Source organism: Chanos chanos, chromosome 12 (assembly GCF_902362185.1).
Source record: "Chanos chanos chromosome 12, fChaCha1.1, whole genome shotgun sequence".
Lineage (NCBI taxonomy): Eukaryota > Metazoa > Chordata > Actinopteri > Gonorynchiformes > Chanidae > Chanos > Chanos chanos.
In genome coordinates, this window is record NC_044506.1 from 13,626,170 (window position 1) to 13,643,603 (window position 17,434).

The 17,434-nt window shown below is 43.3% G+C and overlaps 1 protein-coding gene across 2 annotated transcripts in view; it reads right to left on the reverse strand.

Moving 5' to 3' along the window:
- The window catches only part of runx1t1 (RUNX1 partner transcriptional co-repressor 1), a 46,733-nt gene extending 30,858 nt beyond the window's left edge, over positions 1-15,875 (reverse strand). For both annotated transcript variants that reach the window (XM_030788783.1, XM_030788782.1), the window contains exon 1: positions 15,845-15,875. In XM_030788783.1, coding sequence (XP_030644643.1) covers positions 15,845-15,872 — 28 coding nt within the window. In that variant the 5' untranslated portion in view covers positions 15,873-15,875. The remainder of the gene's footprint in view (positions 1-15,844) is intronic.
- Between the last annotated feature and the right edge of the window lie 1,559 nt (positions 15,876-17,434).

Consider the following 17,434-nt stretch of genomic DNA (forward strand, 5'->3'; position numbering starts at 1 on the left):
TGACACCACGGGAACAGTGTCTTTTGTAGCCCACTGATGCAGAACAAAAGGGGACGAATTAGTCCAGCTTTTCCTCTGCCTTCTTCCCTCTTCACCGGAGCCCAAAACGCCCGATTTTCCACACAGCTGGAAGCCATTAGTGTTTTTTTTTCTGACGAACAACCCACGAGCAGTGCAGCGAGGCTACATGGACGGGAAACGCAGTGACACACACGCACATACAGAGAGAGAGAGAAAGAGAGAGAGAGAGAGAAAAAGAGAGAGAGAGAGAAAAAGAGAGAGAGAAAAGACAGAGAAGGTAGGAGAGTGATTAGACCGGTCAGCCTGTCTGTTTCTGTCTGTCTCTCTCTCTCTCTCTCTGAAATCCCAAAGGGCAAAACTGGCCATTAGGAGATGGAGAATATCACAGTAAATGGCTCAATTTCAGTCAGGGCTTGAGCAGACAGACACAGTCCTGTACAGACAAAGACAGGCCTCCAGAGGAACGAGACAGAAGCTGTGTGCTTTAGTCTTGTACAGGGACATAAAAAGATGTCTGTGGAAGACATTAACTTTGTGGATATGTTACTAATCCAGCAGTATATGGTAAACTGATATGGAAACTGATAAGATTTTGATACACTACAGAACATAACGAGAACATAATGTCATTCTAATTAATTCCAAAATATTAATGGTTTAGGTATACTTTCATCTGTTTTTTTTTAAATTTTTTATTAATATGCTGCAAATACTGGGGAGGGGGTGTGGGGGTAAACTGATGGTTTTGAGGGATGTAGAAAATGCCTTTAAGCAGATTCTGAACATGACAGAAATCCACTAAACAGGTGCTTTGACAAAAATATATTGCCATTGTCTTCATCCCTCTCTCCTCTCCTCTCCTCCTCTCCTCTCCTGTGTGAGGGGGAACAGCTTGTGCTGTAATTTGAGGGCCATGGCATACGCTCCATTGAGCTCCCCCACCTCCTGGACACAGAAAAAAACTCTGTGTGTGTGTGTTTGTGTGTGTGTGTGTGTGTGTGTGTGTGTGTGTGTGTGTGAGAGAGAGAGAGAGAGAGAGAGAGAGAGAGAGAGAGAGAGAGTAGTGAGTATACGCGTGTGAAGAAAAATGTGTAAGTGCTAGTGAAATTTGCTTTATCTCATTTTTTCTATTGTCTCTGCATTTTCGCATAGCTTGCATGTGCCTATTTCTGAGGGTTATTAGAGTACAAAACAGAGAGCCTCTTTCTCTCTTTTGTGTGTGTGTGTGTGTGTGTGTCCAGGCCTCAGCCATCTGGTCACTCTACTGTCACCTTCTCCCTCACAGAGTGCAGTCTACGGTTCAGCCAGCACTGCAGCTATTCATGTCACTCCTTCCTCACCCCTCCAGCATGGATCCTCCCAACAATAAATACTAATGAGCTCCACCAGTGACTTTCTGATCTTTGGTGGTCTTCACGTGCATGCCCCCCCCCTCTCCTTTAGCCTACAAACCTCCAATCATACCCTTAAAGCCCGCTAACTATTCTTTTATTGTCAAATTCTTCTGCATGTGCGTCTAGTTGTTGTGAACAGACAGTTTGTAAGAGGAAAAGACATAAGCTGTAGTAGCAAAAGCAAGCTGTCCCTCAGTGCCACCACTACAGTTAGACTGCTGATTCATGGAAGCCACTTATCTAATCAGTCACAAATCAGCTCTCTTGTTTGAACGCTGGCCAAGATCTCTTCAAAGCACGACGGAGCTTTTGCCTGAAGACTGCGGCGCTTTCCTCCGCTGTATATGACAGAAAAGATGTTTCATTTGTCAAATTACAACGGTGGGTCACACCGTTTTTTTCATACCATCCACCCATCTACCTGATATCAGAGGGAGGGATAGACAGAGAGGGAGGGAGATAGAAAAAGAGAGAGAGAGAGAGAGAGAGAGAGAGAGAGAAAGACAGATACCTATAAAGGCTTCATTCTCTTTCTCACTAGGTGGAGCTAGTAGTACATGCTTCATTGTGCAAACTATACCTCTACCCCCTCCCTCTCTCTCTCTCTCTCTCTCTCTCTCTCTCTCTCTTACGCTCTGTCTTTGAATCATTGTGTCAGAATGGTTTCACAGTCATATGGCTAATTATTAGCCAGCACAGCACACATCTCCATCACTGTCCAGGAGGGTTAAAATAAGACACCCACACTGAGAGAGCACACACACTCAGAGATCTACAATCTACCCATCTTTAAAACTGCACCGGGGAGGCAGGAGCGCCTGTAGGGATTACGGAACACTAAACAGAATTGGCACCTGAAGAACAGGACGTGCCAATAAAGCTTTTAACTAAAGCCATTTCACCAAAAAAAAAAAAACAAAAAAAACTGTTTTTTTTTAAAGCAAGTGTACATAGTACAACGGAGGAAGCAAAAAAGTTAGTCAGTGAGTCATTGTTAAATTATCTAATGAGCGCAAGGACAAAAAGGAAAAACAAAACAGTCACTCTGTCGTTCTGTTATTACTTTCGATATCCTCGACAACAAATTGAAAAAAAAAAAAGAAGAAGAAGAAGAAGAAGAAGCGAGCAAAAAAACAAAACAGGAGGAATCTGTCAGTGAGTCTGGGACTGGCCAGACAAGAGGAGAGAAAAGCGAGCCCAACAGGAACCAGTCATTCATGGCCCAGCCCTGCTTCACACAATGGGCTTGAGAATGGAAGGAACCGTTGGCCCGGCAGAGATAGCCCGCTGTCAGGAACCAGGACGGACAGGGCCCGGCCTCCCCGGGCAGGATGTAGCTGCCGCAGGACTGCACGGCCCCGATATCCCCCGTTCACACACTCGCCGTCCGGGATGTTTTGCCCCTCAGGTAATTAAAGTCGGAAGGCCAGAGGAGGGGCGCGGCGTTGCGTGGTTTGACCCCTACTGTCCTGGCCCGTGAGGTTGGCCCCTTTCTATCTGGCTTCCGCAAGCCCTGCCTGGGGCATCAACAAGCAAGCGCCAGCCTACAACCTCCTCCTTTCTCTCTCTCTCTCTCTCTCTCTGTCCACTGAGAAACACGCAAAGGAGGAAAAAGCCTGATGGACGAAGCAGAGGAGTCCCCCCCCCCCCCCCCCCCCTACGTGCCACTGCGTGACCAGACAAGCACTCCAAAAACACACAGCTCTATCCTGAGTTAAAGAGTCTCCCCTCCCACTTCCCACAGCTCTGGGACAATGCGACTATCCTGAGGTCCTCTCACATTTGTTTTCATGGCAGTTACTATGTGCTCTGAAAACAGCCCTGCCTAAATTATCACACACATGAAAGCCAGGATATGACAAATACATATATACATATATATAGTTATATATGCTGGTGTAACCGCACTTTACTTGCGTAGCTTTATTTCCAGAACAAAACATAAACAAACCCGGAGAAACATTTTAGTGTATTCTAGAGAATATGAGAAATAAGAATATCAGACCCATGGCTGAGAGAATTTGGAGGGATTTTATATTGCATATATGCCGAAGAGAGCGATGTCACAGCCATTCTGTATGGAGACACACCTGCCCCCCCCCAAAGCGTTACGCTCCTGTAGACCCTAAGGAACTCCCTAGGCACCACTGCTCCACTTCAGGGGGCCTCTGACCACAGTTCGGGCTGAAGGAGCTGGCTACTGTTGCCATGACAACGGGGCACTGCAGAAATGCTGTCTGTCGAGCAGCCCTGTCGAACCACAGGAGCATAGGCTCAGGCAGGAGAAGCCCGCAATATGTGAGTGCAATATGCTAAATAAAGTTACTGTCACTATTGAAGAGAGAGACAGAAAGAGAGAGACAGAGGAGGAAAGAGAGAGATGGAGGGAGAGAAGAGGGCAGGGGAGCAGAAGAGAGAAAAAGAAACACATCGCGGCCATAAATAAAAGATGGCAGCATACGTTGCGATGGATAAGTTATGTTCAGCCTCGGTGGAATCAGAATCGACTCATGTCTGACTCATAAAATAAAAGACTGCCTTGGAGCATATGTGGACCATTAGAATCACTCTTACAGTGGTAAGAGAAAGCCTCTTAGCCACTAAATCAAACCAACAGACGGTACTGGAATAGAGGGAGGGAGAGAGGGCACGGAAAGGAGAGAGGGGGACAAACCCCCCCGTTTGTAACCACTCCGATGATTTTAGGTTTTAGATTTCGACCTCTCCGCTGCAGCTGTGGGATACCAAGTCTGCAGCATTTATCTCCAGAGTCATAACAAAATAAAAACCGAATCGATTAAGAATAAAAAAAAAAGTGTCACAGCACAAGAAAAAAAACAAACAAAAAAAAACAACTGGAGAGGCCGTGAGAGAGGATGTGGAGCTGTGTCACTGATGGTTTGCACATAAGGTTTCTGTGATTACACATCAGTGCTGCAGTGACTCCTGCATAAGAGGAAACAATAAAACCTCTATTAACAGGGTGAAATCAATGGATGAGTCAGATGCCTCTTTATAGCTACATGCAGTCAACACAATAGAAAAAATGAGTTTTCTTTCAAACTGACAAGAGACGAATCAAACTTCAGCAACAAACGGACCGTAAAGGACCCACAAAGGCAAATGTCTTCATATGATAAAGATCGAAAATCTAGCAAATTCACTTCAGCATAGCTTCTAGCCACTTCTGGTTTGACTGTCCAGTTCTGCCAGTGGGTTCCAGTAACTAGAGAGCATTGCATTCATGACCTCGTTGACGTTATTTTTTAAATATAGCAAAATTGGAGCGTGTCCTCAAAAGAGACAATCCAAAAAACTGGAGTGTATCCATGGCAGAAAGATATAAATACAAACATTACATTACTGAGAAACAACTGTCCCACCACAATCTCAGCCCGTACAATTAGGAAACAAATGTACACTTTTAAATATGATGTCATGTGATCTTTTCTGAGTCTACTTCCATTCGAACCATCCCCCTCTTTTCCACTGCTCCTCTCCTTCTTTCTTTCTTTCTTTCTTTCTTTCTTTCTTTCTTTCTTTCTTTCTTTCTTTCTCTGCTCCTATACTCTGCGGCTTCTGGCAGACTATAGGAACAGGGAGTAGATCTCTGTTCAATAGCTCTTTTTTCTGCTTTTCTCCCAGACATACAACTCTGAACTCCTCTGTCAATGTACTCCTCTCTCTCTCTCTCTCTCTCTCTCTAGCTCCATCCTTTGCTCGGTCGTCCTGCTGCTCCTTGCCTTGCCCTCCTCCTCCTCTCGTTTCCTCTGCTGTGTCCAGACTGGTCCTGGCTGGTGCTGATATTGTCCTGGCCCACGGCCCTGCTCATCAATCTCCAGACTGTGACAGCACTGGACAGAGGGAGGCCCCACCCTGCCATATGCCTGAGAAAACTTTATTCACCCCCCCCCCCCCCCCCCCCACCTTTTCTTTTCTCCCTCTCTCTCTCACTCTGAGTCACTTTCCCTACAGAGCAGACCTTGGATCATTCTTAGTCTCTCCATCATGTGATTCCAGTCGGATCAATGTCCGGCACACTTTCCCTAGCAAGTGTGTAAACACCAACTGTTGGGTCCAGTAATTACAGTGTGCAGTGGACAGTGTCTGTTTAGTTCATGGATTGTTCTCACTTTGGCTCTCTGTCCAGTTCCACTCCTCATCGACCCCCCGCCTTCTCCATAATCCACTCCCCAGCTTAACTCGATTTCCATCTCATCATGTTGCCTGATAGTGTATTCCCTGTGGCCCTCCAGGTCTGTTAGAGAAAAAAAAATCACGTTTTTTTTTTTCTCCACAAACCCAAGCAAAGTGTCTTCCACTCCCCTCCTTTCCAATGCGGATAAATAATTGAAAACTAGCACGAGGGATTTGCCAGACTGTAAGCTTCCTTTCATATGTTAATTACTCGCAAACAGTTGTTTTGAATAAAGGCATTCTCTTCTCCTCCCCTCCTCCTCCTTCTCCTCCTCCATCCCCAAATCCTGCGTGGAGGGAAATATGGTGCCAATTGCAGATAAAACCCAAACTCTGCGTTTATAGCTCTAATCCATCACAGGCTAGTGCCCCTAGCACTCAGTTGATGCAAGAGGGCCCTTTTTAAAGAGTCATGCTTGGCACTAGGTGGTAGGGAGGACTAGACCAGAGCCAAAAGAGGTCTTAATGAGCATGCCGCGTGTAACGTCTCTTCAATCTTTAATCAGCCGTTGACTTTTCCGTTCGTGGTGTCATTAAAAGCAATAGCCTGAGGCCGAGCGCGACAAATGCATTTGTCTCTTTGGCAACAAGGCCCCGGTGAAGGCTACTGCCTGGCGGCCCCTCGCGTTAGTGACGCGTGGTGTCTCCCCTGTCTTCGTCTGTGGATGATAACGGTGGCTTTATCTGCTCCTCTCGAAACATCTGCTTCCACATCACCTAACAGTACAGTGCATTTCTAACAGTCTAGTGGGGCACTGGTAAAAACATTCAAACTTTCACAGACTAAAATGAACAACCTATTATAATTCTATTTTTTTTTTTGTTTCACCAAAATATGGGGAATATAACAGCATTTCAGTGAGAGCAAAAGAAATCCTTTGTTATAGACCAGAGCAGGTATCTGTCTGTGGCTTACAAACAGAAGCCAGCGTTCTACAATCATCTAAAGAGATTCAGGAATTTAGCAGAGATAACTCTCTCCGCTGGGAAGAAAATGTCTCACAGTATGGAATAAAACCATATCAAGCTAATAATCCCTCACTAGCAGTAATATAAATGACACACTAAGCCATTCCCTGCCATAAAAGCATCTGCCCATCTATGCGTACTCCCCCATCCACATCTGATGGGGGAGGGGGGGGGGGCAGCCATTCCTGGTGGAGTGGTGAGGACAGACCGACAGACAGAGCGAGAGAGAGAGAGAGAGAGAATGAGTCAAAAAAAAAAAAAAAAAAGTAACGGTTAAATTCACAAACATAAAATTGCAGCTGCACCATTATATTCGATCCCTGTGCAGCTGTGAATTATTATGTGGACAATTTAATACTGCCAAAGAGGAAATAGCAGATTAAGATCATATCTTTGCGATGCTTCCAAAGTGTGTGCGCGCTCCTCGGCCAAGCCTCGGAGGAAAGGGGAACGACTCGTTACGGACGCATCTCCTTTCATGTGCCAAAGGAGACAACAGAGCGAGAGAGCGAAACACAAACAGAGAGATGCTGCCCTTTCCTTTTGAAAAGGTAGTGGAGGTGCAGACAGGCCTGTGCTTCAGGGGGATGAGCCATTTCTGTTTTGTTCAAGTACCTACGAACACCCCGAGGCTGTAATTTGTCCAGTCACCAGGGAAACATTAAAACCAGACCAAGAAATTCTTTACAGTTATGGAAAAAGTGAAGAGAAGAAGAAAAAGAAGAAGAAGAAGAAGAAGAAGAAGGAAAAAAAAAAACATACACTCTCACCCCAAAAAAACTTATTACATTTTGTGAATGGTATGGAGTAATGGTAAGCATATGTGGGATTTTGCACACTGTGAGCGGTAGTCAAGGCTAGGCTAATAGTACGAACAGAACTGGGAACTCTGGTCATATAAAGGATACTTGTTACTGGAGCGCAGCGCACAAAACCAGATGTTGATAAAGAGACATAAAGACAGATGGGAAAGTGATTACTGGCAGACACAAAACGTCCTAAAACAACTTAAAACATTTCTGACCTTATAAGGCAAGATAGATTTATATGCTCTGCCATTTTATTGCTTCATGAGACCCCTTCCATGTTCTGAGTATGGTCTTAATATTGCCTTAGCTCAACTGCTTGCCACAATCTGTGGCTATTTAAAACACTGGCAAGTCTAGTGTATTTTGGAATGAGTAAATCAAAAAAAGACCACTTTGGCATGAAACAGCAAACGTTGCCAAAGAAAGCTTTCGTACTTAAAGTGCTCACTCCTGCTCAACGAGTTCAACATGTCTGGGCATGTTGGTCAGAGACTTCTCCAAAAGCCCACAGGTGTGCTATATAACCAATCCACACCACAGTCCACAAACTGAAGCTTCTGCGAGTGGACCAAGACATGAGTTCTGACAAGCTTCCTAACTCATTTTGAGAGCTCTTGAAACAGCTGATTTATCAGTTGTAATAGCTCACGATGAAAAGATAGGCCATTACCTTAAAGAGAAAAATGATGGCTAGTTCCGAGAGTCAACGTGTGAAAAGAGAGAAGTTTTGGCCCCTGGCAGCTGTGTCACACTCACAAAGGTTAATGATACACTAATCCTCTCTGTGGAATCGAAGCGCTATAGATCACCCTCTTTTCCTCCATCCGAGACATTGATTCCTAATGATCGTCTTCCTGTCCTCAAACCACTGGGAATCAGAGTTATACTTCACAATTGCTAAACCCCCCCCCCCCCCCCCCCCCCCACAACCCATACTGCCATCATTACTTGTAAACCTCATTTTTATTCCTTTAAAGGAATATGCTCCTACGCTGATTAGAAATGTATTTTTTGGGGGGGGTTTTATTTGCACAGAGAGTGGAGAGGGAAAAGGATTTTTTTTTTTGTGGACTATAAAAGCTGAGTCCAGCCCCCGCCTGTCAGTCAATCTCCACGGTCATCTACGCTCAAGCTGCCTGTACGGGGACGGAAGTCCTGAGCATTCAAGAATGGATCCTGCCCGAGAGAATTCCTTCCCAGCAGCTTTAAAAAAAGCCACGCTCTGCTGTAAACAGGATCCAGGATAACTGGCTTTCCCTCTCGCTTTCTCTTTCTTGAAGTGCATACAAACGGTTCTCCGAGGAGACGCACTTAAGATCTTTCCCCAACGTCTTTCTTATCCATCAGTGCTGGATCACCTCATCTGTCTGGAAATCGTTGTATCTGTCTTGGTTACCATGTTTTTGCACAGCATGGTTAAAGGAGACAGAGGATAAAAACGAACAAACAAACATACAAACAAACAAACAAACTAAAAAAAAAAACAACAACAACACAGCGCCATGATATTCAGCGTATAATCATCGCCTTGTTTGGTCGTTGCATTCAATATCATATTCAGTCTGTTGTGTTAAAATGGCTCCTTTAATCTTCCTCTCAGCAATGGCTGCAGCATAGGGAGATAATGTCAAACCATTCAATGCTGATTCTTTTTTTTTATTTTTATTCTGTTCACCCGCAAACACTTCTAACACGACAGTGGTGATCCTCCATACTACAATAGCAATAACACCAGCATAGATGCAACAGCAGTTTAACAAAATGTCTCTTTTATTTGAACCCACACCAAAAAATTTGGTGGGGTGGGGGATTGTGTGTGTGTGTGTGTGTGTGTCGTGGTCGTGGTGGTTTTTTTTGGGGGGGGGGGGGGGGGGTTACCCCTTTTTCACTCTTTACCTGCCCCCCTCTCAAATCTTCTGGCTTCTTCTCCAAACATACCCCCTGCCTTCAGCATTTTAGCTTTGCTTTATGAATCATCCCTCCAAGAAATAATTGACACAGGGCATTTATCTGTGGAGCACCTGCTGATCATTCTGCAACAACAAAATCTTCCAGTGAGCTGCACCACTGTGCTATTGTCCCACCACAGTGTCTGTGACACTAACTGCCACCCTGCTGGAAGCCCCCCATTGCACACATGATGCAATTTAAACCAATCAAGAACGTGGGAGAAAAAAAAAAAACCCCAGTATCTAAAATAGTCACTGCATTTAGCTTATTAGGAAGCTATTGAATGCCAGGATTGACAGACTTACTCATTCACCCAGTACTGATTCTGTTTTGGGGATTTAACTGGTAAATAATAAATATTAAACTTAGGTGTAGTTTACAAATTATTATGCATAATTCATAACCAGAGCGGGTCGGGGTTAAAACAAAACAAAACAAAACAAAAAAACCCATCTCCCCCATCCATCTTTTTCTGCCTCTCCCTTCATTGCTCACTCTTTCTTTCCTTTTCTGTGGAGCTGTAATTGACCGAACATGCCAATATGTGAGGGGAAAACACTGGAGCCCACTCTCTCAGTCTATTGATCCGCCACTACTGAAGAAGTCAGGTCTCAAGGCTCCAAACAAATCTTAATTACACTCCTCTTTACTGGACCACAGGGGCTTCACTTGAGTGGGTACCCTTTTCATAAATACATAGCAAAATCCATACATCAAAATTAATGACCATGAACAGATTATGAATCAAACATTAGGCACTGGGCAGACATGGCTCACAGAAATACCATCCTTCTTTATTACAAGCATGCAGTCTTTTCAAAATGAGTGTGAGCCTGTCTGTTTATTATGGATTTACATGTGTATGTATAAACTATTTCAGCATAGGCATAAATGCTATTAACCATCATGAAAATACAAAAGTGATGTGAGACATTATTGGAGACTTTCCTGCAGTGGGTGTGTGGGTCCAACTGACCATTACATAAGGAGTAGTAATAATAATAAAATACTCTCTTTCTCACTGAGGGGTTTATGAACTTCCAGCCGGCCGCTGAGTCCATTCCTCAGCAACTGTCACCTCGTAAAGAGAAGAGAAGCCTTAATCAGGCCATTACACAGCCCATATTCCACATTAATCACGCCTTCACACAGATATGCCAATCCATAATGTTAGTCATCTGCCATTCTCACCCTCTTTCCAGCTCAAAGCTGCCCTGGATCCCCACACAAAACCCAATTACAGATAACAATGTAGTAATCTCCCTTCCCAGGGAGCAGAAAGCCGGCCTGGGGAGAGATAGCACCACCGCAAGGCCAAGACACCGGCCAGATGCCTGAACGACAGACCTGTCTTTCTTTCCCCGCTCTCTCTCTCTCTCTCTCTCTCTCTCTCCCGCTCTCTCTCTGTGTCTCTGTCCTAAGTCACATATTCGCCCTTCCGCATGTCAACCATCCCTTCAAACACACACACACACCCACACACATACACACACACACCCACACGTGCACGCGCACGCGCACTCACACACCCACACGCACACACAGACACCCACACACAGACACACATACACACACAGACACTGCTGTCCTTACACCTTCACCACCCTGAATCTTTTACCCTTTTACAGCTAATCTTTAAATGTAAATTCTGTGACAGGAAAATAGAGGAGGCGCAAGATAACAGGTTACATCTTCACTCCTGTGCTGTTATCGCGTTCTGCATCACTGAAAAGCACCTATTCAATAAGATTACCTTCTGGCAGAGTGCACGGCGACACACTGCGGCTTTGTATTCATTAAACACACATCCGTGGCTTATCTGAAATAAAAAAGGGGTTTGTCAGGATGGCACATTGTGTGTGTGTCTGAGGGGAAGGCAATGTGCATTAGGGCGATTACAATATCAGCCTGGTCCAGATGGAGGCAGGAAAATAAACAGAGGGAGAGAGAAAAGGGGTGTGGGGGGGGGGGGGGGGGGGTACGTGACTGTGTGAGACACAGAAATTGTGTGTGTGTGTGTGTGTGTGTGTCTATGTCTGTGTGTGTGTGTGTGTGTGTGTGTGTAAAAGTGTGAAAGATGGGTAGAAAGAGAAGTTAATTGACAACTGAATCCTTTATTGAAAGGAGAGAGAGTGAGAAATGGAGGAAGGGATGGAGGGAGAATGAGTGAGACAGAGATCGAATAAGGACAGGTAACTCAGACACCTGTGAGCTGGACTAGTGGGGCTGACTGGCTTAAGGTCTCCTCCAATATGTGTTTCTCCTCTTAAAATACTAAGATGGTGGGATGTTGTCACTGTGCTATGCGAGAAACAGCCAAAGTGTAACACCGAAAAATCACAACACTTGTCATAACATAAAACACTGAATGAACAGCACACCTTAGAGGAAGCATTTGTTTAAAATCTTAAAGATTTTACATATTGAATTCTTATTCTGTGTTCTGAGGATTCTGAGTTCTTATATTGAACTGATAGTAATATGTATAGTAATATAGTAATATGATAGTAATATATATATATACACATACATATATACATACATACATATTTGTGTGTGTGTATATATATATATATATGTACACACACACACATAGACTGTTGTCTCTGTAATGGCCAAGAGTTTTATATATTCATCTCTACTGCTGTTATTTCTTTGTCCCATACTAGTAATAGCAACAGCAGCACTGGAATGATGAAAACAAACTCCTCCTTCGGGAACAATACAGCACATCTTATCTCACCATTTGAATAATTACTACGTCTATATAAAGGACACATTTGAATGTGGATAAATGTTTTAGATGTGTCCTTCACTTGGCCCAATCTCTGTCACTATATAAAAATGAACAAGATCAATAAAATCCCTTTGGAGGAGTTTAATATCTTATATTGTATTATGGATCTTGTAAATTCAATTACCAATAAAGTAGCACTATAAAAGTCACGCATCCACTCCTCACCTATTATGCTTTCACGCATGAAGAAACTCAATAGACAACATACTAAAATCCTTTTTGCAAAGAAATTTATAACCATCAATGCCCTCTATTGATTTGAAGCAAGGATTCTAGAAGATGACTGCCCTATTAACAATTCATCGCCTATCCAGTTCAGCTACTGATGTCAAAGCAAATCAACCACTTTCACAAAGAGGGGAGTTCATTCTGCTGCACAAAAAAAAAGAAAAAAAAAGAAAAAAAAAAACCCTGTGTAACTCGCAGTCCTCACTTAAAGGCAAGGGTCGAGTGTGCTGCCAAAATCAAAAAGCAGTCCTTGAAGAATAACCAAAGCTTAGTACACAACAAGGCTCGATCAAAAGAAGCGAATATGTGAAATGTTTATACATATTTGGTATGTTTCACACTCAATACACTCATACTCAGCTATGGCTCCTATCCATATTTACTTAATACGTAATATGGATAGGAGCCAAACTAAAGATTTGTGTGTTTTAAAATAAACTATCAAAAATTCTGTGAAAATCGGTACGATTTTTCATGACCATGTAGATGCCTGCAATTTTTCTGCACCTTATTTGTCTAATAATTCATTATAACATCCAAAGGATATTTACCTGATTTACAATACATGACAAACTATACATTTCTCTGTATCTTTACAAGAAGAATGCACTGAAAGATATAACTAGCTTCTTTCATATGTAAGGAGGCAATGGGAAATTCTAGAGGTTTATGTAAGAGGTTAATGATTTAATGACATTACTAACTGAGTGAGCTCCGTACTGTATTGATAATACACTAAACTTTTAGCCAATCACAAATTCATCATTTAAATTTCACAATAATCTCTCCACATCACCTGATTTGATATCCCTGTGCTTTTCAGATAAGACAAAATAGCACATGCATCAAAATACAACAATATATCCCACATTCACAATGTTATTATGATTCACTTTAAATCCATGCTGAATTGCTGAAATGCATTTTGATCTATTACTGCAAGTTAACAATTCAAAATGAAAAAAATACTATGTGTAGAATGTACAAAATGGAATATAAAGTTTAGCTGATATCATTAAAAAAACAAACAAAAACCCAAACACAAAAAAAAAACTCTACACCACTACATATTCTGAAAGACATCAAAAAATGATGCATAGATGCATACCGTTTCTCTCTCTCTCTCTCATACACACACACACATACACACACACACAAATCAAGCTGTGACTACTGGTGCAGGTTGGGGGAAAAGCTGCCTCCCCATCTTTTCATTAAGCGGTGGCCGTGTCTGGTTTCATGCGTTTGACCCGCGGCCAGTGGGAGAGGAGGAGAGGGGAACAGGTGTGAGGCAGGCTGGCTGGTGGCTGTGCAGATGGTCAAAGCCAGAGGATGCTGCTGCTGCAGAGCCCGACCTTGTGCTATTTAAACAGCCTCACACAGATAACACACACACACACACGCGCGCACTGAACACTCACCTCCAGCAACCCTACCTCATGTTTTGGCTTTAATTAAAGCACACTGCCCTACTCTGTCCGCACTTCTGTCCCCCTCTGGTCTTGGGTTATAGCCCCCAAACGAGAAGAGAAAGGGGGGAATAATGAGGTTATGACCAGCTCCTGAGGTTCAGGTCAAAATGTTTGCTCTCTGATTGTCATCTCTGGTGTGCAGTGTCCTGTCTATTTCTGATTACACAGCAAATTTACCAGGGTTAAATTAACTCCGGGAGTGTTTATACTGTCCCGCACTGGAGGATTTGCTGTGCAGTGACAAGGATCGCGCTTGCACACACACACACACACACACACACAGAAACAGAAACATATACAGACACAAACAGCCTTGAAACTAAAGCTAGGTAAAGACAAAAATAGGCCATTTAAGGGTATTAACTCCGTAATTTCTGTTAATACTATTTACACGGATCTGACGAGCAGAATAGAGTGCTTTACAAGTAAATTTATTTTTGCAAACTGCAGGACTGTTAAAATGCAGTTTACAAGACACTATGATAACACCTCAGACCGAAATGAATAAAAGATTCTGATAGGTTTTTCATGAATAATCTGTTGCCTTGATCCAAGCCGTGAGAACCAGCACCTACAGTAGAACCCAGCAGCTTTCCCGAATGCCTGAGCGTTTTTTCTTTTTTTGACTGAAAAGACACGCTGATTGCCACAGCGGACAAGTTCCCACAGCGAAAACAAAAATCGACCCTATAATTTCAACTTTAAGCCGCCCAGCCAAGCCACCCAAAAAAATCTCATTTCAACTTCAACTTCACTTTTCAGTCACGTGAGGATTTGGCACTGACAAAGTCGCAGCGGGAAGAGAAATAAACATCACGAAAGATTGAGGAGATCCGTTTGACAGTTGTGACTGGTACGGGTTTTTCAAATGCAAAGTCCCCAGATGCTAACCTTTCAAGAGAGCCCGACTCCGGAGAGCTGGAGAGCAGGGTGCGCGGCTCGCTGAATGGAGCGGGTGCAATCACTGCGAGCTTGTCAGCTGATGTTTACCTCTACTGGAAGGGGGAAAATCAGATGTGACAGATCGGCAGTGGGTGAGAAGGAACGCACTGGCTGGCCAGCAATGGTTCGCATGCCTATTAGTGCCACGACCGCTCCGTTATGGAGCTATTTACAACGCATGAATTAATATATTTGCAGCGTTCAAAGGCGACAGCTGACAAGTATATTGTCAATTCAACAGCCATTTGGCTTTATTAGGATTACTTCCAATTATGTTTCAAAGACATAGACGGTGCATTAAACAGAATTGTCCCTATCAAGAAATAGCGATAATTCTGAGGCGCTCTCTTAGTAGCCTAACTGTTTAAAGTCCTTTGAGCTAAGCAAAAAAGGTAACTATACTTGATTGTCAAGACATAAAAACACAACATCAAAATTCTAAACAATTTGCAAGGGTATTATGAATAAGTATAATAAAATACTGTCAGCGCAGTCACAGCGCATATAGAAATAACAAAGATAACTTGTCTATTATGAGCTGTAAATGCAAATATATTCAACGGTATCAGCACAAATTATGCAGGCGATTTAAAAAGCAAATGTGCGATAAAACGTAACATTTGCGAAATCCAGAACAAAACAAACTGAATACAAAATATCTCTAGAAGAGCACGGATGTCTAAACTGTGAAATTGGATTCCCGGTCAAACACAATAGTACCAGAAAATTCCAAACGCCTCTGTAGAACTTTGGAATAAAATATTACTCCATTTGTAAGATCAAATTTACGAAGACGCTGCACATGCATGTGATGTGCATCAAGCCTGTAACGTGTTAAGATGAAATAGAGCACATTTACATTTAAAACAGCCTATGTTCTTTGTTACAGTTTACTGAACTCAGTATAGGCAGTAGTTCAAAATCTTCTCTTGTGTCTCAAATGGACATTCACACGTGCAGATCAAGTCGACGTCAACTGCGATAATGAAAACAACTAAATAAAGATTTGAAGAGATGTGCAACTGTACCGAGTAAATTCGAAATGGCTATGAACAATGTACTTACACTGAAAAGAGACAGAAATTCCCACCATGCGTTACGCTGTTGTGAAGGCAAAATAAATTTCCTGTCTTCCACGCTGGTCGAAAGGATAGAACAGGGTTTTTGCAGTCCTTTAATGTACTTCCAAGCAGTCAAAACTGTCTGTCACACTCCAGTACACACGGTCGACAGCTGCAAGGCTACCGAAATTCTTCTGTTAGTTGACGGCAATGTGGATGAAGCTTAACCTGAAAGAGCGCAGCCAGTCACGAAGGGATGCTGTGTGTTGTCGCTCTTGCGACAGGCATGTAATGGAGCCTCTTCTATTCCTTGCGAGTTTTCATGCGTTTCATCGAGAGGGAAGTCTTCGTTCACATTAAATTGTGTGGGTCAACTCTCATGTGGTGAGGAGATAATCACGTTCGAGGACGGCAGGACTTCTCTAACGAATCTATTCGACGTTCATCCACCTCGGTTGACTTGAGGAACCGTGGCACTGCATCTAGTCGGCGAGCTTCAGGAAACCCAGGTGCAGAGTAGGCGGGACGCATTCAGTGGGTGGTGACTGAGATAACAGGCATCTGTTTCTTGAGCAGGTTTGAGAGGTCAGGGTATTCTGCATTAACGGTGGACAAAAGCAGATTTTTGCGGAACCCAGGCCATTCGGGATTATGTCTTCGGAGTGCTTTTTAAGACTGTCCGTGTCTGTTCGGTAGTATGCGAGTTAGACAGCTTGCGTCTCTCTCTCTCTCTCTCTCTCTCTCTCTCTCTCTCTCTCTCTCTCTCTCTCTCTCTCTCTCTCTCTCTCTCTCTCTCTCACTGTGAAGCGCATGCAAGCCTGCAGTAACTCAAGGCAAACACTTTCCCCGACCATCTGGATCTCATCTAGAGTGGCAGAGCCAGGGAAAGCAGAAGCTTCGTTTACAGCCCGATGATAACAGCCTCTTTCACACAGACGCCGTTGAAGTTAACGCGTCTCGTAGTCGCTTGCTGTCTCAGCCCTAACCCAGAGTTCACCCACAAATTGTAAATATTTTAATACGAAGAGCTTATGCCCAAAGTTGTTTTTTTTTTTCATTTTAGGAAACACAGTCAGAAAGTGTTACAACACTAATGATGTGGTTTGATTTCTGTGTTAAATGCAAAGTTGCAGCCACAAAATGAGCTCCTTTTAACATGCAGTCATAATGGTAATACTACTGCTAGATATCTATAAGTGGGCTCTTATTTAATTACTCTATACTGGGTAACTTCAGATTAACAGATGGGATGAGTTAGAGCACAACCAACACAATGCTGCTCATTTGGCTTGCACCGATTTAAAAAAAACCCAGAAAAAACAATCCAACACAACTAAACCCCTTTTTGTCCAAAAAAAGAGAGGCAGCAATCCAGTGCCAAGCAATCCCCAGTGTTCTAGTCTTATCCTCTTTCTCTTATTGCCTTATCTCTGGTGTCTGGTGTATTGTGTCTTGAGGGACCTGTGGGAACACCTTGGCTGGAAGTCTACCAAGGCTTCTCTCAGCAGATTTTTTTTGATGTGCTGTAGCGAGTCTTTGTTCCCTTTTACACAGGCACATCGGCCAAGCCTCTGCCAGACTTTGAGCCCGTGAG